This window comes from Oncorhynchus mykiss, chromosome 15 (genome assembly GCF_013265735.2).
Source record: "Oncorhynchus mykiss isolate Arlee chromosome 15, USDA_OmykA_1.1, whole genome shotgun sequence".
In the NCBI taxonomy this organism is placed as follows: domain Eukaryota; kingdom Metazoa; phylum Chordata; class Actinopteri; order Salmoniformes; family Salmonidae; genus Oncorhynchus; species Oncorhynchus mykiss.
Window position 1 is genome coordinate 51,214,260 of NC_048579.1, and position 25,132 is coordinate 51,239,391.

General features: G+C 44.1%; 1 protein-coding gene across 2 annotated transcripts in view; it reads left to right on the plus strand.

The window, feature by feature from the left end:
- The first annotated feature begins 2,647 nt into the window (after positions 1 to 2,647).
- Positions 2,648 to 25,132, plus strand: part of LOC110490740 (receptor-type tyrosine-protein phosphatase zeta) — a 56,630-nt gene continuing 34,145 nt past the window's right edge. Inside the window, exons 1-4 of one of the 2 annotated variants that reach the window (XM_036944562.1) lie at positions 2,648 to 2,778; positions 2,865 to 2,949; positions 17,691 to 17,759; positions 24,785 to 24,964. In XM_036944562.1, the coding sequence (XP_036800457.1) occupies positions 2,886 to 2,949; positions 17,691 to 17,759; positions 24,785 to 24,964 (313 nt within the window). In that variant the 5' untranslated portion in view covers positions 2,648 to 2,778; positions 2,865 to 2,885. Of the gene's footprint in view, positions 2,950 to 17,690; positions 17,760 to 24,784; positions 24,965 to 25,132 lie in introns of both variants that reach the window. The other variant, XM_036944563.1, reaches the window with a different exon arrangement.

Genomic DNA, 25,132 nt, shown 5'->3' on the forward strand with positions numbered 1-25,132 from the left:
ACTGTGGTTGTAGATACTTTTGTACCTGTTTACTCCAGCATCTTCACCAAGGTCCTTTGCTGTTGTTCTGGGATTGACTTGCACTTTTCACACCAAAGTCCATTCATCTCTAAGAGACAGAACACGTCTTCTTCCTTAGAGGTATGACGGCTGCATGGTCCCATAGTGTTTATACTTGCATACTATTGTTTGTACAGATAAACGTGGTACCTTCAGGCGTTTGGAAATTGCTCCCAAGGATGAACCAGACAAGTGGAGGTCTACAATTCCTTTTCTGAGGTCTTGGCTGATTTCTTTAGATTTTCCCATGATGTCAAGCAAAGAGGCACTGAGTTTGAAGGTAGGCCTTGAAATACATCCACAGGTACACCTCCAATTGACTCAAATTATGTAAATTAGCCTAACAGAAGCTTCTAAAGTCATGACATCATTTCCTGGAATTTTCCAAGCTGTTTAAAGGCACAGTCAATTTAGTGTATGTAAACTTCTGACCCACTGGAATTGTGATACAATGAAATAATAGTCGGTAAACAATTGTTGGAAAAATGACTTGTCTCATGCACAAAGTAGATGTCCTAACCGACTTGCCAAAACTATAGTTTGTTAACAAGAAATGTGTGGAGTGGTTGAAAAACAAGTTTTAATGACTCCAACCTCAGTGTATGTCAACTTCCTACTTCAACTGTATAAAGGATCAGCCTTGACTAGAATACAGTATATACGTATGAAGTGTGTAAAACAGGATGTAAACATTATTACAGTGCCCTGCACTGCTTTTCACCATCTCCACTGCGGCGCCTTCTTCAATTCTCTCCACTGCAGCCTCCTTTGTTTTGTTGATGTTGAGGGAGAGGTCATTTTCCTGGCACCACTCCACCAGGGCCCTCACCTCCTCCCTGTAGGCCAGGGATCATCAACTAGATTCAGACACAGGTATCATGTTTCAGGGCAGACCCACATGCAGACAATGTCAAAGTAACAAAAGTTTATTGCTAGAACAGGAGGCAGGCAAAACGACAGGTCAAGGTCAGTAATCCCGAACAGAGTCCAAAAGGTACAGGCAGTCTCATGGTCAGGACAGGCAGAGGTCAATAATCCAGGGTGGTGTGACACGGTACAGAACGGCAGTCAGGGTCAGGGCAGGCAGAATTGTCATCCCGGGGAAACTAGAAACAGACAGGAGCAAGGGGGAAAACCCTGGGAGGCTTGACGAACAAAACGAACTGGCAACAGACAGAGAGCACAGGAATAAATACACTGGGGATAATGGGGAAGATGGGCGACACCTGGAGGGGGGTGGAGACGAGCACAAAGACAGGTGAAACAGATCAGTGTGTGACAGTGGGCCTATTTCTCCAGCCAGTTGAGGGACCCTGCTATAGGCTGTCTCTTCATTGTTGGTAATCAGACCTACCACTGTTGTGTCATCAGCAAACTTGACGATTGAGTTGTCATGGGTGAACAGGGAGTACAGGTCAACACACCCTTGTTGGGGCCCCCGTGTTGAGAACCAGCGTGGTGGAGGTGTTGTTGCCTACATTCCCCACCTGGGGTCGGCCCTACAGGTAGTCCATGACCCAGTTGCACAGGATGGGGTTCAGATCCAGGGCCCCAACCATAGTGATGACCTTGGAGAGCACTACGGTCCTGAAGGCTGAGCTGTAGTCAATGAACAGCATTCTTACATAGGTATTCCTCTTGTCCAGATGGGATAGGGCAGTGTGCAGTGTGATAGCGATTGTGTTAATTGTGGATGGAGGCAGTACGCAAATTGTAGTGGGTCTAGGGTGTCAGGTAAGATGGTGGTGGTATATCCTTAACTAAACCTCTCAAAACACCTCATGATGATAGAAGTGAGTGCTACGAAGCAATAGTCATTAGTTTAGTTACCTTCGATTCCTTGGGTACAGGAGAAATCTTGAAGTGGGAACAACAGACTGGGATTGGGAGAGATTGAATATGTCCGTGAACACTCCAGCCAGCTGGTCTGCGCATGCTCTGAGAACACGGCTAGGGATGCCGTCTGGGCCGGCAGCCTTGCGAGGGTTAACACGCTTAAATGTCTTACTCGCATCGGCCACGGAGAATGTGAGCCTTCGTTGTGACTGTAAGACCATGTTGCCCAGCACCATATAATAGGAGAAACAGTAATAGAGGTTTCATATGGGGCGAAGCCAACACCCAGCTCCGTACTCTGCAGAGGAGAAATATAATGAGACTTGAGATCTGGATTCCTATAGGAATATTGAAGTGTTTGTGAACAACAATTTCACAAAGGTTTATTCAGATGATGGGTGGCACAGTCGTAAGCCCTTATTATTGGTAAATGATGAAACAGCCCTACTCATCTCCTAGCTGTTATAGTAGAGACCCCTAGACATTATCCTGGCTTTACTTTTCCATCATGCAATTATGCTGATTGGCTCTATTTTCATTTAAAACACAACTTCTTAGTGTAGTTGCATTAGGCAGTAAATTGGCATTTCGTCTTTGTGAGCTCACAAAAATAAAAGTTGTGCCTTCTGAATATGCACGTTTCCCTTTATCGCTGGCCAGCCAGTAGCCATTTCATATCACCATTCAGAGAGCATGTTCAACCATCAGTTTTTCCCTCCCGCTGCGCCTGTGTGAGTAGTGGGCGGCGCGCATACCAAATCCCCCTCTCCATACCCAGCCAGTGTTGTACATGAGAGAGTGGAGCCACTCCGTTTCCTCCAAGCAGAGAGCGAAAGACAGGGAGGGAAGAGAGGCAGGAGGACCGGAGCGCCGACATCGGCGGTATGAAGCGAGTGTAGCATCTTAGCGCCCCCGCCAGAAATTCAGATTGTTTTGCTACAATTCTTTTTTTTGCGTTTAAAATTCAGTTTGCCGCTGAATCGGAGACTATGGAACTGACTGTATCCAGAGTGCTGATTTCCATTGCGCAGCTCCTGGTTTTCTGCCAGATAGGTAAGGAATAATAATATTTATAGATTTTGATAAGTGCAATGACTTATGTATGATACGCATTATCAGCGGTTTTTGCTGGAGTGTGCACAACCCATGTCAGTAACTGGCTAATGTTGTCTCTATATTTGATGCTATTGTGCATTCACTCAACGGTGACATATTTGACACTAGCAAACAAATAAAGACAGGGACCATGGTGAATTTAAAAGTGCATCCCAAATGCCACTCCACCTGACACATCTCAGGACACATCTCACGACTATTTGGAGAAATTACACTGTTGATTTCTCATGAAGATACTTTTAACATTTGGAGAACTTTCTTCATTTTGATAGAAGCATTTCACTTGATATTTCAAGAGGACTCATTTGTAGGCTGTTAACAGAGTGTTTCTGATGGCATTTGGACATGCCATTGAGAGCCTTTAACTTGATGTTGAAAGCCATAGTATTGATCCTTTAAAATGTTTGTCTTGTCTATCCACTATTTCCCTGGCATGAACACTGACAATAGGGTCGGTTTCGTGGATGGTTTTCTGGAAAAAGATTAGATGGAAAAGAAAGAGGAAGTGCTTTTGAGAGATTTGATATCTGCCATCTGCTTTTTCCATTTCTTCTAATCCCTTGGCTGAGTCATTATCTGTGATCTAAAAGAAGCATCTAAGAGATGGACAGTTTTGCTATGGGGTTTTATGGGAATTGGGAATTATGGGGGAAATTATTTGGAGGGAAAAGAAGGAGGGAGCACTTCTCTAAGCCATCTGTTCCTCAATATGTCAGGCCACCATACAGGAGTTGGCCACACACACACACACACACACACACACACACACACACACACACACACACACACACACACACACACACACACACACACACACATACACAGCATAAGGCACTCATCCTGTGTCTCACAAATAGAAACATCCATCTGCATGCAAGACTATCACCAATTTAACTGTTTGGATACAATCAACACATTCACACCATGCCACATGTAAAAAGAGAAAGAAAGAATATATATATATATTTACTGTAGACTAGATTATGGTAATTAGCCTAGATATGAACAGTGAAGAACAGTACATTAGGAACTCATGTAAAGTAACAGCTGTGGTGTGTGCCAGTGTCAGGGTCAAGTTTTGGCCATGGGTGGTGGGCATGGCTAGGGTTAGTTTTCAATTCAGTCGGACCGGTTCAGAAATTGGAACAATCCCCATAGAAAGCAATGGATGATTGACTGAATTGAAAACGGAACTGAACCCAACCCTGATCAGGAGAGCCCCGGGAGAGTTCATAAGCAGCAGCGTGGTAATGACATAATACCCATTGAGCAGAGCCAGCAGCGCTATAGGGCAGGCTCTCTTTATTTCTCTGGGCTGGGTGGACAGGGACAGAGTTAGTGTACGTGCGAGGCTCTGAGAGCACACAGAGTCTGTTAGTTCTACCATCAGAGAAGATCTCATCCTAACACTGATGCTGATCAGTGGATCACTGTGGATAATGTTGCCCTATTATGTATCTAAATGAGATGGTTGTAACACCATCTATGGGCAGGGCAAGAGTGTCGTTCCACTTCAAAAAGCACAAGCATTTCAACACCCACCGTATCAGATTGTTTTGAAATTGTTTCTGTAGTTAGAAAGAGATACGATTACCTTTTCCTGCAACATTATTTTGTTTAAATATCATTTTATCTCTGAGAAATTAAGCTAATTACATCATATTACATCCAAATTTGGCCATTTAAATGTATAGGATTCATATAATATTCAAAAATCATTGTACCTAACATCTGATTTGGACCAAACTTTTTTCTAACAATGAGTTATACACGAGGAATCCAAAGAAACTGTTTGAAGCCACCCACAGATGCCACACCCCAACAACAAATCCTTAGTATCTGACAAGTAGCATGGAGCTGCGGCTTGGAGTATTGCTTCTTCACCCTATGTAATGTATTACCAGTGAATTTGATAATGTTTTTTTCCCCCCTTTAGATAAATTATTAATTGAAGTTGTTACGTCCCATCCTACATCCTGGTATTGGGGCTTTTGACAAGTTCTTTGAATTTCTCATGTCTTACTCATTGTTTGAAAAAAGTTTGGTCCAAATCGGATGTTAGGTATATATATTGAATATTGAATTCATGTTGAATGGATTTGGGTGCAATCAATTAGCTTCATTTCTCAGATATCAAGTAATATTTCAACAAAATAGTGTTGAAGGATTGCTCACATTATCTGTTTCTAACTACGTAAACAATTTCAGAACAATCTGACATGGTGGGTGTCATGGCTTGCTGAAATGACATGGAATGACCCTAGAGGGTTATTGAATGAATGTGAAGAATTGATCTTCCACACTGTTATCTCAATGGGTGTGATTGGGATGTATGAAGTAACACTGTTATCTCAATGGGTGGGATTGGGATGTATGAAGTAATGTTGTTATCTCAATGGGTGTGATTGGGATGTATGAAGTAACAAGGTTTTCTCAATGGGCGTGATTGGGATGTATGAAGTAACAGCACGAGATGGTGAACTTTCGACTTCAACTGTAAGTGCCGATACGATATCTATCACGATATATCACAATTCTATATGTATTGTGACTAGATACTGAGATTTTCTGGCCGATTCAATGTTAAAAACCTATTGCTCACGATATGTCTGCCACAGAGGGACAACAGAGAGCCATAATAAAAACGAGTTTTGATTAGTCAGGGATATAAAAGAGCTGAAACATGTTGGCTCACCATTTAAAAAGAAGATTGTGACCAACCTATAGGAGGAGATGTTTTGGCGCTGGTACAACCGACTAGCGATAACTCATGTTAACTACCCAGCAACAAATAAGTACATCAATGTCATAGAATCAATGTAACATAGTCGAAAATAATATCACGATACTCTACTGTAGACACCCCCCCCCCCTTTTTCTAAAAGTTTGTGTTGGGTTCTTCTTTGCTGGTCAATCAGACCTACAGAGTTTAATATAATATAATAGTATCTCTTGGCCGACATGAACAGATACAGTGCCTTGCGAAAGTATTCGGCCCCCTTGAACTTTGCGACCTTTTGCCACATTTCAGGCTTCAAACATAAAGATATAAAACTGTATTTTTTTGTGAAGAATCAACAACAAGTGGGACACAATCATGAAGTGGAACGACATTTATTGGATATTTCAAACTTTTTTAACAAATCAAAAACTGAAAAATTGGGCGTGCAAAATTATTCAGCCCCTTTACTTTCAGTGCAACAAACTCTCTCCAGAAGTTCAGTGAGGATCTCTGAATGATCCAATGTTGACCTAAATGACTAATGATGATAAATACAATCCACCTGTGTGTAATCAAGTCTCCGTATAAATGCACCTGCACTGTGATAGTCTCAGAGGTCCGTTAAAAGCGCAGAGAGCATCATGAAGAACAAGGAACACACCAGGCAGGTCCGAGATACTGTTGTGAAGAAGTTTAAAGCCGGATTTGGATACAAAAATATTTCCCAAGCTTTAAACATCCCAAGGAGCACTATGCAAGCGATAATATTGAAATGGAAGGAGTATCAGACCACTGCAAATCTACCAAGACCTGGCCGTCCCTCTAAACTTTCAGCTAATACAAGGAGAAGACTGATCAGAGATGCAGCCAAGAGGTCCATGATCACTCTGGATGAACTGCAGAGATCTACAGCTGAGGTGGGAGACTCTGTCTATAGGACAACAATCAGTCGTATATTGCACAAATCTGGCCTTTATGGAAGAGTGGCAAGAAGAAAGCCATTTCTTAAAGATATCCATAAAAAGTGTTGTTTAAAGTTTGCCACAAGCCACCTGGGAGACACACCAAACATGTGGAAGAAGGTGCTCTGGTCAGATGAAACCAAAATTGAACTTTTTGGCAACAATGCAAAACGTTATGTTTGGCGTAAAAGCAACACAGCTCATCACCCTGAACACTGTCAAACATGGTGGTGGCAGCATCATGGTTTGGGCCTGCTTTTCTTCAGCAGGGACAGGGAAGATGGTTAAAATTGATGGGAAGATGGATGGAGCCAAATACAGGACCATTCTGGAAGAAAACCTGATGGAGTCTGCAAAAGACCTGAGACTGGGACGGAGATTTGTCTTCCAACAAGACAATGATCCAAAACATAAAGCAAAATCTACAATGGAATGGTTCAAAAATAAACATATCCAGGTGTTAGAATGGCCAAGTCAAAGTCCAGACCTGAATCCAATCGAGAATCTGTGGAAAGAACTGAAAACTGATGTTCACAAATGCTCTCCATCCAACCTCACTGAGCTCGAGCTGTTTTGCAAGGAGGAATGGGAGAAAATTTCAGTCTCTCGATGTGCAAAACTGATAGAGACATACCCCAAGCGACTTACAGCTGTAATCGCAGCAAAAGGTGGCGCTACAAAGTATTAACTTAAGGGGGCTGAATAATTTTGCACGCCCAATTTTTCAGTTTTTGATTTGTTAAAAAAGTCTGAAATATCCAATAAATGTCGTTCCACTTCATGATTGTGTCCCATTTGTTGTTGATTCTTCACAAAAAAATACAGTTTTATATCTTTATGTTTGAAGCCTGAAATGTGGCAAAAGGTCGCAAAGTTCAAGGGGGCCGAATACTTTCGCAAGGCACTGTAGTTGATGCTCTCTTTAATAATGAGCTGTACCTGCAGCAGCATGTGTGTGCCTGTAACAGTTGCAGTGTCATCTCTTTATATGATTTGACCTTCATTTAACCAGGTAGGCCAGTTGAGAACGAGTTCTCATTTACAACGGCGACCTGGCCAAGATAAAGCAAAGCAGTGCGAACAAAAAACCAACAGCACAGAGTTTCACATGGGATTAACAAACGTACAGTCAATAACACAATAGAAAAACTCTCTATACGGTGTTTGCAAGTGTAACTACCCTATGTGGATGTGGTGAAGGTGGGTGAGCCTGGGTGAGTGCTGTTATGGGATCCAGCATCATTAATTAGGCTCGTTTACTCTTCTCCAAACCCGCGGTGTATAGTTAATTGGCATTTGGCAGCATGTCCACTGCAGTTTCCTTTGAACCTTGACAGAATGTACATGGAATAAAGAAAACAAAGCCCTAGACTAGAGCACCAGATAATGATAACACAATGAAAAGCCAGAAGGACTATTCAAAATAGAATAGAGACACCTGAAGAGACACCTGCTGGTGTTGCGGACGCAAAATGTGTCTGGGTCAAACCTGTAACCAATTGAACTGCAACCTGATTTAGAATCATTACGTCCAACCATGCTCATAAATAATTACTGCTAATAAAACCTTTATTAACTGTGTATTATGATACTATTTATAATAGGAGCAATTTGCCTTAATAAAGCAACATGAGCCGTGAATGAAGCCAATCATACACCTGATGCCATAGAACCCAAAAGGGCTTCTTCAAATGAACGGTTCCGTTTAGAACCCAGAACCCTTTCAGAACTCTTTTTTCCCCCTCTAGCTCTGTAAATCATGTTCCTTATCAAAGCGACGTCGCCTAACGAGACCTGTGACACATGCAGATGATGCGTAGCAGAGAAGCTGTCTATTAGCCGTCGAGGTTTGACTGGTTCACCCCTGGGTGCTTTATGACGTCCTGTGACCTACCACATCTGGTCATTAGTCCCACGGTGTAGTTATGTCATCCTAATGCTACGTACGTCATGAGGAGAGAGAGAGAGAGAGAGAGAGCTCCCTCTCCCCCTGGACGATCAAATGATCCATGTCTCTTAACGTTTGTAAAAAAAGACGTCCATGGGACCTCTCTCCGTCTCTCTCTATCTGATTAGATTTGTTTTCTATCTCGGCCGTTGCTCTTAAATGTTAAATGAGTTTCGTCTAGAGTTAAACGTCAACAAATCACTGGTATGGCTTGTCTCCTCTTCTGATTTCAACGTCGGCGGTTTGGATCCGAGGAGAGAGACAGATGAATGTCGGTCTTATCTGCTGTACAGCTCTCTGTTTAGCCCTGTGTATCTGTCTCCAGAGACAGGAGTGTGAGTGGGTGTGTGGGTGTTCATGGAAACAAACATAGAGGCAGGATCTCACTTCACGTACCATGTTTCTGTAGGCAGGCCTTTCTCCCGTGACAGAATCCATGGAGGACATTGCACCCCCGAAGTGCTCATGCTGAGTCTCTCTTGTCCCTCTCCGTGTTCACTCTCTCTTCTGCTTCTCCGTCATGATTATTCACCAGTACAGGGTGTTTCATCAGACTATGCAATCTAATAGAGGATGTCAACAGTAGTCATGGTAACATGTACTATGGTAAATTACTCGAACGAGATGATCTGAGGGAACTGCTGGCGCTCTAGAGCTACGCAGTACGCCCTAGGCACACATATCTCAAGTTATGATCTAGCCCTGTAATAACAACAGAAGATTTAGAGCTGATTTGGAACATGTGCTTTGTCCCACATCATCTGTTTTCGGACAGACCGTTACGCTGCAGCTCATGTTGCAGTGTTCCCCAGAACTCGATTTTGCAAATCTCAACTGTAGAGTAATATGCAACATCTACCGTGTAAAACTGAACATTTGATTCAGAGTAAACTGGGCTCACGTTGCTTAGTGATGACGCCGTTACACTTTCTCAGTGTCAGAAATTGAAAACTGTAGTGTTACAGTACGTCATTGTGGGTGTTCTTTTAACGCTGTGTGGTGTGAAAGCCTCATTTGCATATTTCCCAGGGTGCCTTTTCTTTTTGAGTAAATTGTAGGCTTAAGACCCATAACTCTATTTCTTAGTGACAGAGACATGGTGGTTGAATTATTTCCTTTTAACAGCCTGTGGCTTTCACCAAATGAGTTCCTAGGGGATTGTTATCGTTCAAATTAAACTCTGGAATTACATCATATATCATAAGGCCTTAATTATTGTCCTAGTAAGTGTCCTAGTTTTACCCTGTGGCCACACAGTGGCCACATCTGTAACGGTTGTCTTGGGAAGAAGGAGAGGACCAAAGCGCAGCGTGGTTAGTGTTCATCATATTTTAATGAAACTGAACACGTTCAAAAACAAAACAACAAAGTGAAAACCGAAACAGTTCTATCTGGTGCAGACAAACAAAGACTGAAAATAAACACCCACAAAACACAATAGAAAACAGGCTACCTAAATATGGTTCTCAATCAGGGACAACGATTGACAGCTGCCTCTGATTGAGAACCATATCAGGCCAAACACAGAAATAGAAAATCATAGAAAAACTAACATAGACAACCCACCCAACTCACGCCCTGACCATACTAAAATAAAAGACAAAACAAAGGAACTAAGGTCAGAACGTGACAACATCAGGCCTGCAAGTCACATTTTACTGGCTTGCAAAGGGATGTGTAATTTCAATTGGAATCCAGACATAGTTAGGATATGCAACAGTTGGGATTTTAATTCACCCACAACCTGCATAGAATGACTGTGAAGAAACTTGATTAAAAAAACACACTACCTTAACCATTTACACCGGTACAACCATTTTAGTAATGTGTGCAATAAATCTAACTAACTGATTGGATTAGTTTAGAAAAATGTACACTACCGTTCAGAAGTTTGGGGTCACTTACAAATGTCCTTGTTTTTGAAAGAAAAAAATATTTTTTTTGTCCATTAAAATAATATCAAATTGATCAGAAATACAGTGTAGACATTGTTAATGTTGTAAATGACTATTGTAGCTGGAAACAACATATATATTTTGCAATTATGTTAGCACAGCTGAAAACTGTTGTTCTGATTAAAGAAGCAATAAAACTGGCCTTCTTTATTCTAGTTGAGTATCTGGAGCATCGGAATTTGACGGTTCAATTACAGGCTCAAAAAGGCCAGAAACAAAGACCTTTCTTCTGAAACTCGTCAGTCTATACTTGTTCTGAGAAATGAAGGCTATTCCATGCGAGAAATTGCCAAGAAACTGAAGATTTCATACAACGCTGTGTACTACTCCCTTCACAGAACAGCGCAAACTGGCCCTAACCAGAATAGAAAGAGGAGTGGGAGGCCCCGGTGCACAACTGAGCAAGAGGACAAGTATGTTAGAGTGTCTAGTTTGAGAAACAGATGCCTCACAAGTTCTCACCTGGCAGCTTCATTAAATAGTACCCGCAAAACACCAGTCTCAACATCAACAGTGAAGAGGTGACTCCGGGATGCTGGCCTTCTAGGCAGAGTTTCAAAGAAAAAGCCATATCTCAGACTGGCCAATAAAAATAAAAAATTAAGATGGGCAAAAGAACACAGACACTGGACAGAGGAGCTCTGCCTAGAAGGCCAGCATCAAGGATGCCTGACAAGAGCAAGGCTTGTCTGTGGCTGGGCCGTCTGTCACAAAGGACAGTGTTGTTTAAAGCAGAGAGGCAGTGGGAGATAGTGGGTCTGGGGGAATGAGATGACTGAGGCTGGGGGAACCCAGGGAAAGCCGGTGGGAGAGGGGCTGCAGACTGCAGTGAAAGATGGAGGGGAACCTCAAGTGAAAGGCGGTTGGGTGGGTGGGTTGGGGGGGGCAGTGAAAGATAGGGGAGTGTGTGTCCATGGCGATGGGGGAGGCAGCAGAGGATGTCAGTGTGGAAATCAGGGTGGCCAGACGCCACAAGACATTATACGGTTGTCAAGGAGTCCAGTGCTGATGCTCCCAGCATACTGATGGAACTGATGGGAAACCTGTGATGCATCTCAATACTGTCTGTCACCTCCCCTTCTCGTCTCCTTTCCTCCAGGAAGCCACATTAGAGTATTGAGATGCTTATATAGCTCAGTGCTGTGATGCTGAGCAGATGAACACGGTGCATTTCAATGCACTCAGAGTGGGAGAATCGACTGGTTCTAGCATACACACGCACACACACACAAAAACATACACGCACCATCCCCACTGACTCACATGGACACAATCCTACGTACCCAAGTAACAAATAAACACTCTACCAGTGTACACACAGTCATGACTTCAAAGTGGGACTGAGCATTTATGTCATCATCAACCACACAACCCCAGTGGGGCTGACTACAGTAAGTACAGTGACTGTACCTGGCTCTAAAATACTGTCTCTGCGTTATGAAGTTCTCTGGTCCTCCTTTTTCTCCAGCTCTCTGTGTTCTCCCCCCTCCCCAGGGGTGTCTCTCTCTGTGCCTGATTTATTTATGAGTTCTTCTTGGGAGGAAGGATCTGAAACTTTGTGTTTATTATTTCAGGCCATCCCTCACCAGGAAACTCCCTGGCTCGCGGCTCACATTAATAACAGGCTTTTTCATGGGTTGCTTGTTCACAAATGCTGTGTTTCATGGAGAGTTTTGTGGAGGAGACAAGTAAACCCTCTCCATCGGCATTAAACTTAATCTCATTAAACAGAATTTGGAGAAAATCTACCTTGACACAGCCTTCAGAGTGCAGGACCATAGGGGAGATTGATGGGCTCTTCTTGAGTGCGAAGCACAGCACACACTCATTTCTGTCAACGGATGCAGCAGAATCAGGGGAGGAGTAGTCGCAGAGGCACAGAATCTGTCACAGAAATGGAATGTCACAGACAAACTCCCATGATGCATGAGCAGACCTTCCACAGGCCTATCACTGAGAACAGGACAGCTCTGTCCAGTGTCTTAAACTCCGAGCCATTTTAGCGCCAATGACTCTGGTTAAAAACCCAGTTGTTCTCAACATTATGTGAAGTTAAACCACACAGAAAATGATCCAGTGTTAAATCAACACCGAGAGTGTTAAATTGAACACTGGTCCAGTGTCTATACGGGTCCACACTTTTCAGTGTTAAATGAACTCGCTGCTTAGTGTAAAGCCTTGGTTTTGGTTGAGACATGGTTGTTGCATTCATCCATGTTCAGTCCTGTGGCCTTCACCAAGTGAGACCCTCAGCAAATATGTTATGTCAATTATTTAACACACTGCAACACAGGGCTAGTTTTACCCTAATGCTGTGGCCTGGAACTCATGGTTTACAGGCTACATCAGGCCTGCAAGTCACATTATGCTTGCTTGTATAAAGTGATGTGTAATTCCTATTGGAATCCAGCCAGAGTGGGGATATGCAACATTTTGAACTTTTATTCACACACAACCTGCATTAAGAATGACTGCTGGGTTGGGAAGGCTAAGATACAAGACTACATAAATGATCTAAACTGGTGTCACGTTCGTCGTAATAATGGTCGGACCAAGCTGCAGCGCGATATGGTTTCCACATTATTTATTAAAGTGAAAAACCTAGAACAAAACAAATAAAGAAACAAACAAACAACGAACCGTGATTAACGAGATGCTACCTGCACTAACTCAAAACATAAACAATATCCCATAACCCACAGGTGGAAAAAATGCTACTTAAGTATGATCCCCAATTAGAGACAAGGATAGCCAGCTGCCTCTAATTGGGAATCATACCAAAACCCCAACATAGAAAACACAACCTAGAACCCCACATAGAAAATATAAACTAGACTAACCCCCCAGTCACGCCCTGACCTACTCCACCATGGAAAATAAAGGCTCTCTATGGTCAGGACGTGACAACTGGAACAACCATTTCAGTAACAGATTATATTAGTTTAGAAACATCTATGTTATTTATATTTGAGTAGAATATATGCAAAAAACAGATATTGAAAAAAACGATTCTAAAAATCAACCTGAAATGCAGCATGCTGGGAAATATGATAATGATGGGCGTGGTTTTGGTTTAACACTCGTTATTTGAACCAACACGGGGGTCTTTTACACCAATGAGTGTTAATTTAATAATTACAGAGTTAATTTAACACATGAATCAACACTAGATATGTTACACTAAAAAACAACACTAGGTAACACTGGCTGAATTCCTATGCAGCAGAAGTGAACTTGATGGCGGATGAACAAATTTCCCTCTCGGGGACAATGAAGAAATGTCAATAAAAAAAAGATTTATCGTTCCCAAGAGGGATATTTGTTCCACTGTCGTTTCACTGTCCAGTTGTTCTGAACAGTTGTTCTAACCCCCAGCTGTTCCCCTATATTACCACCTTCACAAGTCGGCTTCTAGGTCTCACGTTCCCACGGTTACTACATGTCACATGTCCTCTGACCTCACTGCAACAGCTGGACCACGACACATTCCCATGGGCCCTCTCAAACACCGACACACATCATCATGACATTGATACACGTTGTTATATATAAGTCCCCTTGGAACAATGCAGCATTTGACAGCGCTCAGAGGCAATATCCCCTGTTTAATTTGGGCCTAACCCTCTTCAATCTTCCCCCTGTATGACTCCAGTGGAAGACCTGCAGGTAAAACCTGCTAGGAGAGAACACATGCCACTAATTCACTAATTCACACATGGCTTTCAGTCACAGCAGCTGTGACATGAACATGTCATGGGGTGTGGCGGGGAGGTATGTATATCTCACTTCATGTCCAACAGGTGCTCTCTAGAATGTTCTGTGTGTATTGACCAAAGGAAAGAATAATGATGACCATTGGCATTTGGCATCGTGGAATCACTTCTGCCCTGCTAAAGCTCTTGAAGCCTCTCCCTGCACAGACTCAGAGATGGTGCCAGTCGTTCTGTCTCAGTGCCTCTTGTTTAATGCGAGTAGCATATTACCCCTGTCCCCTCACAGACGGAGGATGTGTTGTACGATCCAGATACATGATTTCACGCCCCAGTAAAGGGACTATGACCGTGGCTGTACGAAGAGTCCCTAGGGACAGTGAAGTGAACCACATGCGCTGGGCGGCTGAGCGGTTCAGTGCCAAGCCAGAGTAAAGTGAATCCTTCCTGTCTTTTAGTTCCAGTCTGAGCCAGCTTTCATCTCTCTCAGGGGTCCACTAAACTGCCATTCATTAACATTCTAGTGAGACTCTCCTCTGCTACAGCAACACAGTGTACAGTACAGTCACACACACACTCACACACACACACACACACACACACACACACAATCCATCCATCCATCCATGGTTATACACTGTCCTTACTCATTAGTAGAAGGCCAGGTCAGCGACTCCATGTTCTGTCTAGGCCAGAGTGTTCAGGTTTGGCCTTTCTGTCATGACTGGCCCTATTGTAACGGATACACGTTTAGTTCCTGACCATGGCAGGCAGGCGCCCACTCAGTCTATCTGATCTGGGGTTAAAAGAAGAGGTCAACACTCCGTGTCCAACTGATTCACTTAGTGACGGTCAGAAACCACGTCGGCCTTGAACCAAAGAAACGGGGACATTTGAGTGTGACTGTAAGACAGATTTATGAGCACCATCATTAGAGCTGATAGTGACAGAGAGGAGACGGAGAGAAGGAGTGAGAAGGAGGGCAAAGCCGAGAGGTTCCAGGCCAGCTTGAGTGTGACGTGCTCGTTGGTGATAAGGTCGTATACGGGCCCCATCGTTAGTGCTGATGAGGACCAAAAGAAGGAGAGAAAAGGAGTGAAAGAGGGAGGAAAGGAAGGAGGGAGAGAGCCGGGAGGTTGTGGCTAGCGTTGATAATGGGCTCCGTAATATCTCACTGTGAGGGATCGTAATCTAATTTGCCTCTGGGTTTTCTCTGTGACACTGAGCCTGGAACAGGGGGGGAGGGGTGTGTGTGTGTGTGTGTGTGTGTGTGTGTGTGTGTTTGTGTGTGTGTAGTACAGCTCTTTCCTTTCCCAGGCCTGTTTTCCCTCTAGAAGTTACAGCATACAGATAGTATTGTGGCATCAAACAGAGGTCCGCGGTACATGGTAAAGACCTACCCTAGATCCCGTATGCTATAGAATGGAGAGTATGTATTCATAGCAATGACTGTTTCTTCAATGGTGACAAGGGACATTCTCCCTTCATCCCCCCTCCCCCCGTCATAGTTTTTTACAATATGGTTAAAACAATAGGATTATTATGGAGCATTAGACCTACCACGTGAGAACAACATAGGATAGAAACAGAGTTGGTCATCATGACCCTTAACCTCTGACTTAACGTAACAACACCAACACAGGTGGGTTAGTAGCTAAGCAGTAGCTCGGTAGATACAAAGCGATGTGAGTAACTCGATTTTGAGGAACTAAACAACACTTAGAATTTTGCTCACTACAGATTTTGGTTCATTTTCTCACATGAACCAGTGGAAATCAACAAGCCGTAACCAGTAAAACAAGTGACCAGCGGTGAGCGGTAACAGCAGCACATGTAGTCAGAACGAGCAGGTGTCCTGTGAAGTAGAGAATGCCATCTGACACTGATTCCAGCTAACACTCTGGAGCTCCTTCTCTGAGTGTCACACACATATACACACACACACACACACACACACACACACACACACACACACACACACACACACCGGGCTGCCAGCTATCTGTTTCCTTTCCTACATGGCACAGAGAGCACTATTATCCTCGGACATTACCAGGTCAGAAAGAGCGTGTCCACTGGGTAACTGAGCTATTTGAAATGGAGAGGTTTGAGTGGCGGTAAGACGAGGAGGTAGGAGGAAGATTGTCACAGTAGTGCAAATGTCAGCAGTAGGTAAGGTATAGTGCTCTTAAAGTGGACTTTGATACGGATCATTAGGCTTCCATCCTGTTAAGATCTGTGGGATTAAATCCACTAATGCTTAATATCCTTCCTTCGATCTACACAGCGACACTCTGATAGTGTAAAACAACCCGAAGCCTCTCTGTGTGTGTGTGAGAGAGAGAGATATGGAGAGAGATAATGTAATGAGAGTGAACGAGGGAGAAAGATGGAGGGGAAAGAGAAAGAGATATACAAAGAGGAGGAGGCAGATATCCATTAGAGCAGTAGATGTGTGTATACTCTGTGCAGCAGCAAACACACACACACACACACACATACACACACAAAGGCACACACACACATACAGATTGAGCAGCCATTTTCTCTAGACCATTCATCTCTCTCAAAACGGTTGTCTCTTTCCAGTAATTACTTTGGACCTTCTGAACTCTACTGATGTGTCTCATCTCCTCCACAGTGTGTGTGTGTGTGTGTGTGTGTGTGTGTGTGTGTGTGTGTGTGTGTGTGTGTGTGTGTGTGTGTGTGTGTGTGTGTGTGTGTTGTTCCCACACATCAACATATAGCCATTACCTTCTACTGTCTCTGTAGCAGATAGCTCACTACATCACTATGTGGATGTGGAATGGGGACAACAACGCGATCTCTCTGGGTGAGTCAATAAAGATGACCAGTCCTTCATCACGTTCCCATTAACCAAGCTGTTTACCGAGAACTCTGCTGGATGAGAGAGGCATGGACGAGGGATGAGAGGGGCTGGAACAGTCAGCACTGTGACGGGCATAGGAAGTGGGTGGAACGTGACCCTCATCAGTTACAGAGAACGAGGGAGGAGTGAGAGAGAAGTGCCCTCTATCTCGCTTTTATCACCTTCCTCACCGCTCTCTCCTGTGCCTCACCCCTCTCCACCATTCCCTTCTCTCCCCTGCCCTTGAGAAGAGAGTCCGTTTTGAGAGACACTCAACAAATGGCAGCTCAATCATATCCCTATAGGTAAACTAAGTGGTTGGGATGTGTCCTTTGACATGAGAGAAGAAGTATGTCTTCATATACAGTGTCATGCAGCAGGTGCTGGGGTCTCACGTGACATAGTGTGTATGTTTTTCTCAGTGAAGTGTATTCTAACTCTATTTTTCCCATCTCCTTTCTCTCTCTCTCTCTCTCTCTCTCTCTCTCTCGCTCTCCCTCTTTCTTTTATAGTGGCCTTGACAGAGGCGTACTTCAAGGCCCAGAGAAAATTCACAGACGACATCGACTGGTCCTACACAGGTCAGTACAGTTACATGAACAGTATTCATGCCATGGGGTATTCAGGTTACGAATTACAGGGGGGGGATAGGGGGCTGAAATACCAATGTGAGCGTCGGTCACCCCCAAGAAACTTCGGGCACCCTCAAGAGTCGATGTACAGTCTTGGCCAAAAGTTTTGAGAATGACACAAATATAAATTTGTGTGTCTTTAGATATTTTTGTCAGATGTTACTGTGGAATACTGAAGTATAATTATAATTACAAGCATTTCATAAGTGTCAAATGCTTTTATTGACAATTACATGAAGTTGATGCAAATAGTCAATATTTGCAGTGCTGACTCTTCTTTTTCAAGATCTCTGCAATCCACCCTGGCATGCTGTCAATTAACTTCTGGGCCACATCCTGACTGATGGCAGCCCATTCTTAAATAATCTATGCTTGGAGTTTGTCAGAATTTGTGGGTTTTTGTTTGTCCACCCGATTCTTGAGGATTGACCACAAGTTCTCTATGGGATTAAGGTCTGGGGAGTTTCCTGTCCATGGACCCAAAATATCGATGTTTTGTTCCCCGAGCAACTTAGTTATCACTTTTGCCTTATGGCAAGGTGCTCCGTCATGCTGGAAAAGGCATTGTTTGTCACCAAACTTTTCCTGGATGGTTGGGAGAAGTTGCTCTCGGAGGATGTGTTGGTACCATTCTTTATTCATGGCTGTGTTCTTAGGCAAAATTGTGAGTGATCCCACTCCCTTGGCTGAGAAGCAACCCCACACATGAATGGTCTCAGGATGCTTTACTGTTGGCATGACACAGGACTGATGGTAGCGCTCACCTTGTCTTCTCCGGACAAGCTTTTTTCCGGATGCCCCAAACAATCGGAAAGGGGATTCCTCAGAGAAAATGACTTTACCCCAGTCCTCAGCAGTCCAATCCCTGTACCTTTTGCAGAATATCAGTCTGTCCCTGATGTTTTTCCTGGGGAGAAGTGGCTTCTTTGCGGCCCTTCTTGACACCAGGCCATCCTCCAAAAGTCTTCGCCTCACTGTGCGTGCAGATGCACTCCTGTGCAGATCCAATTCCTGTTGCCATTCCTGAGCAAGCTCTGTACTGGTGGTTCCCCGATCCTGCAGCTGAATCAACTTTAGAAGATGGTCCTGGCGCTTGCTGGACTTTCTTGGGCGCCCTGAAGCCTTCTTCACAACAATTGAACCGCTCTCCTTGAAGTTCTTGATGATCTGATAAATGTTTGATTTTAGGTGCAATCATACTTGCGGCAAAATCCTTGCCTATGAAGCCCTTTTTGTGCAAAGCAATGATGACGGCACATGTTTCCTTGCAGGTAACCATGGTTGACAGAGGAAGAACAATGATTCCAAGCACCACCCTCCTTTTGAAGCTTCCAGTCTGTTATTCGAACTCAATCAGCATGACAGAGTGATCTCCAGCCTTGTCCTCGTCAACACTCACACCTGTGTTAACGAGAGAATCACTGACATGATGTGAGCTGGTCCTTTTGTGGTAGGGCTGAAATGCAGTGGAATTTTTTTTGTGTGGATTCTGTTCATTTGCATGGCAAAGAGGGACTTTGCAATAAATTGCAATTCATCTGATCACTCTTCATAACATTCTGGAGTATATGCAAATTGCCATCATACTAACTGAGGCAGCAGACTTTGAAAATTAATATTTGTGTCATTCTCAAAACTTTTGGCCACGACTGTATAATGCAAACCCTGCAGATTATATTGTTAAAATAATGTCATACGCTACCTCAGCCCTGACTGGTGCACTAATGTTAAACCTGCTCAACACAACCAGCACTGCCGGTCTTTTCTCCACATGCTGACAGACGTAGGGGATTAAGCTCAGATATCCTAAGCCCTTACCAGGAGGGATTGCTCCATCAGTGAGATAGACCTGACTTGACTGGTCTAGCTTGTTCAAATCTAACTGTGTTCTGGTTGAGGGAAATTGACCGAGGGTGTTTCAATTGCTCTAAGGGCCAGTCACGTTAAAATAGTCAGTGAAACGTATTTTCAGGCATGAAAGGCATTTTCTTTCATGTACCGTTGTTTTTGTGATCAGCCCGTGATATAACAGTAGTGAGTGTGCTGTCAGTATGAGGTACTGAGCCGTGAGGAAGAGAATTAACATGTGAAAGCACACACCTCATTGTGAGGCACAGCGCACAGTATGGAGACGAAGAAATGGAAAGAGAGACAGAGAGAGAGAGAGAGAGATACAGAAAGAGAGAGATACAGAAAGAGAGAGATACAGAAAGAGAGAGATACAGAAAGAGAGAGATACAGAAAGAGGGAGAGAAAAAGACCTATGGAGACAGAAACACGGAAAACGTGAAGAGGAAGTGAGAGAGAAAAAGGGAGATAAACCTTCTCGGACATTACCATATGGTAGCTAGCTTTTAAGCTTTAATGCTGGTAGCCTTTACGAAATATGCAATCCTCTTGGAGTATGCAACAGCATTTGCTCAGAATGTTTTGGCTCAAGGTTGCACTCCCATTAAGTGGCTCTTTACTTTTGAGATCCATTGGTATGATTTATATTATACTGAACATTCATTAGATTGTCAGGATTCCCCTGAGTTGGAGTACGAAATGTAATTTCTCTGTAAACATTTGAATGTCAAACAGACAGTGTGAGCTAATGGATTTATCTTGGTACAGACAGACTATCACAATCACATAGGTGATAAACTGTATATACAGAATGTCAGGTTCTGTGTTCATATTTGTTCATATATGTGTTGTTTTTCAGACTGTGTATCCTTGCGTGCTCTGCCACTGTTTGTGTTTCAAAAGTTGATACAGTACAAATCCACGGTATCCACCCGTTAACCCCTCTCCCCAGGGGGTCCCTATGATCCGTTAACCCCCCTTCCCCCATTTCCCCCGTCTCCATCTGCCAGTGTGAGTGTGTAGTCTCTATCCTCTGATAACTCCAGGCCCCAGTGTAGGCCACGCGAGACAGGGTCCCCAGCCACCACAGCAGCCCATTTCCTGCATGTGTAAACTCTCTGATCTCCTTCTCATGTCTACAGGGCCTGTGTGTCCCTACACTACCCTCGCTCTTTGTCTGCCTCTTTCTCCTTCTGCTGGGCTCTAACACAATCGACAGAATAAATTATCCAGCTCTCTTCTCCATCAACATGTAACGGAGTTGGCTTGCGTGATGACTAACCTCGCCTGAGACCTGAAGACTTGTGTTAGCTCCCCCAAGCTAATGCTCAGCGGGCTAACACAGGGCGGACCCAGTCTTACACAAACACACTGGCCGGCATAATGCACATTCAGTACAGACTGCAGCCTCTCCATCAGCATCTAACATCTCTTAACGGGCTGTTAACCACCACCTCATTGACTTACTCCAGCTCTGCTTTCTTAGTCATACAGGCAGTCGTTAGTTAGTGTTGTTTCTGCTCCAGTTGTCTCCAGCCGTCTTCTCCCCCTCCTGTCCTAGAGCTGCTGAGGTTGGTGGTGAGGTAAGGGCTGAGTTGCCCCCGCTCCCTTCTCCCTCTCCGGCCCAGCTAAGGTCATAATGCAGCAGGACTCAGAGATCCAGGAAGAGACTTAGTCATGCTGGATGGTGATGTGTTTCAGGGCATCATTACACTGACTGAGGACCACTAGTAGAGTTGACAGATGGGGGGGGGGGGGGGGCGAGTGGAGGAACAGTAACCCCTCCCCTCACACACACACACACGCACACACACGCATGCACACACACACACACACACACACACACAAGGATGGTGTGTTTGCATAGTGAAATCCTAACATACATAATACATGAATTAATTTGCTTGAATCCACTCTCCTTGCTGCCCATGTCTTCTCACATTAAAGGGCAAAGCTAGAGTGAAGAATGTTCATGCTGTATTCTACAAGATGCAAGACAGGAAAGTAGGCTTGATCTATCAGACAACCAATAACAGATGTTGTTTGTGGGATGTTGGAGGATGAATAACAGGTTCTTTTATCTTTATTATATGTCTTTCCTCCTACAAAACTCTTTGCAAAACAGAAAACAGAGAGAGTTGCCTGATAGCGATATGCTAAGTGATGAGCTGTTATTTATTTTGACAAGTTGGACAAATCTCCAAAATGTCAGTGCTGCTCCACTGAGCCCTATTACAAGGGGATTACCCTCTTTATTTAACCATTTAAAGAACTGTCACTGACTGCTGGTAAGTCGTGATGATTTCTTTATTGGGAGGACAAAGAGGTAGCTGAGTGTGTGTGGTGTGGCGGTGTGTGTGATTGTGTGTGTGTGTGGTATGTCTGTGTGTGGTGTGCCTGTGTGGTGTGTCTGTGTGTGGTGTGTGTGTGGCTGTGTGCGGTGTGTCTGTATGTGTGTCTGTGTGTGTGGTGTGTCTGTGTGTGTGTTCATGTGTGTGTATGTTTCTGTGTCTGTTCTGTCTGTCTGTCTGTCTGTGTGTGTGTCTGTGTGTGTGTGTGTGTGTGTGTGTGTGTGTGTGTGTGTGTGTGTGTGTGTGTGTGTGTGTGTGTGTGTGTGTGTGTGTGTGTGTGTGTGTGTGAGTCAGAAGTTGGCTGTCTTGGTCCCCAGGGACATTCAACCTTTCAGAGTAAAAGAACGCCACGTTTCTCCTCCTCTAATATAAAGACTGACTCACTAAAAGACCAGTCATTACATGTGAGTCACATAGTGTACTGGGATGTCAATCATCTGTCATTTGAGAACTCGGTTTAAAAGTAGCGCACTGTAATGGGGGACAGCTCCTTTGTGTGTGTTCCTGGTAAGGCTGACAGAATACGTGTTGCTCCTGGCACTTAACTCTCCTCCGAACCTCTGCAGCACCTTGTTGCCATGGTAGCATCTTGTGAGTGTAGCAGCAGTGTTGTGTCATGGCATTTATGCCAGATGAGGCCCCCAGAAGCCCCTGACAGCCCCTTTTCACTTTGCTGCCAGCATAGGAGAAGCACACACACACACACATGTTCAGGCACACAGTCACATATGCAGGCATGCACAAACACACACACCAAATAAAGAGTCAAACTCTTTCCCAGCCTACACACACACTCACATGCGCATGCACACTTGCACACCAAATTGACAGGCACACTCCTTGCTGCCCCACAGATCATTTAAGTGGCACAGCCAGAAGCCACTCTCGTCTGTCACCAACGCAGTAAACTGTCATTCAACTCACAATGGCAACACGGCTGAATTCAGAGTGGAAATGATTTGACCCCATAAATGGCTGTGAATGTCGGTCATGCCTGATAAACTCTTATCTTTAGCACCTGACCTCCTTTGATGACTCTGTATTCATTCTACTGGGATATTAGCCAGTGGAGTTCAAATGAGGGAGGGAGGGAGGGAGGGCAGGGGGGGAGGGAGTCAGGGAGGGAGAGAGGGAGGGCAGGGAGGGAGGGAGGGAGGGAGGGAGGGAGGGAGGGAGGGAGGGAGGGCAGGGAGGGAGGGAGGGAGGGAGAGATGTTTACTGTTAATGTTCACTGTTCATTTTTTAGTTTTTGTTTATTTCACTTTTGTTTATTACATATTTCACAACGCTTTGGCAAAGTTAACATAGGTTTCCCATGCCAATCAAGCCCTTAAATTGAAATTAAATTGAGCGAGAGAGAGAGAAAGCTGCTGGGAAGACACTATTTCTCTCTCACTCTCACACTCGTTCACACAGCACACAGGGAGATAGAGTATTTATTGTGAGAGAGGGAGGGCGGAGGGAGAGAGACACAGTCGTTTTTAGGACACTGGGGAGAGGAAGAGGTGATAATGAAGTCTTTCCTCCTCTCCTCCCAGTGTGCAGCCTCAGCCTGGCCGTTCTCATGCTAATGTCTCTGAGCTCAGACAACAACAACAACAACCGACTCATTACTCTTTTCCAGCAACATGCTCCCCCCACCCTGCCCAGGGTCAGCAGGCATCTCAGAGACTCAGCAGGGAATATCATAATACACACAGTACAGTATAATGTGGATGTATGCTAGCATACTGTACATATGGCTAAATGCATGGATGTACATACTACAGGCGCTGTACTGTATAGGATGTACTGCATGTACAAATGTAGGATCTTCATTTGAGACAGTTTGCTACAGCAGGAAAATAATCTGCCAGCAACAGGAAATGTGATTTACTATGTAGATCATAATTAATGGACATGTTTGTAGAGGTTGATACTTTTTTTTCTAAGTCTGACATTTCAAAAGTGGAAATGACAAATGGCCCGACCAAATTCACATAGAAATGTGAGTTATAGATCTGTCATTCTCATTGAAAGAAGTCTAAGAAGTGGTAGATCTGTTCTATGTGTGCTATTTCTATGCTTTCCATTCCCAAGTTTTGTCTTTGCATCTTTGACTTTGGGTTTTGTACACGACCTTCAAACAGCAGAAAATACAATGTTTTTGGTTATGTAAAATATATTTCAGTGGTTTAGATGGTACAATGATTCTCTACACTTCACTAGCTTATTTTGTCACATAAACTACTCGAGTTTTAGCAACCAGGAAATGGCAGAGCGATTCCTGCATATTCTGACATTTATCCTGCAACACGGTGATCAAATTAAGTTCCTAAATCTGTATGCTACCTGTCCAGCCATTTGTGACAAACTCAGGCCATCTGCTCCATTAACTCCTCATCTGCTGGACTAGAGGGAGACGCAGTAGAGCTGATTCTGTATGTGCTGTGTGTAAACACAGTTGGGGTTAAAGTTCACTTGAGGATTATGAGGATTGCTCATTGCAGGACTTGTCATCACAATGGATATTGAGGGATTATTTAAATGGAGAGAGAAAAAAAATGATGTTTTGCAGCAGGGAACAAATACTAAACGGGTTTTATACTCTACTGTAGCTGACCTCTATAAAATGTTTCGTTTAAAGCCGTTCTCCCTGCAGGGTTGTGTGGGAGTTGTTCAGCTACAGTTCCTGCTGCCTGCACTGTGAAGTCAACTCCAAATCGCAGTTTGCCATCTCATTCCCATCTTCGGTACTACTGATCCATTCGTCCTCTCTATGTTTGTCCTTCTCAGGCCAGTTGAACCAGAAGATTTGGGGTAAGAGGTACCCGGCGTGCAACAATGCCCGTCAGTCACCCATCGACATCGACGAGACGTTCACCCAGGTCCGGGTGGAGTACCAGGGCCTGCAGCTGGAGGGCTGGGAGAAGAACACCCCAGAGACCACCACCATCAACAACGACGGCAACACGGGTACTGTACGAACTGAGCCATTAGATATCCAACCCGTGGTAGTACAGTTTGGGTTGGCATTATAGCGTGAAAAGGATCATATCATTGGTCGTGTTCAGTAGGCACGAAACGTCACGTGGTTATTCATTAGTAAGAACAGATTGTTTCCAGTGTCATATGAATCTTCAC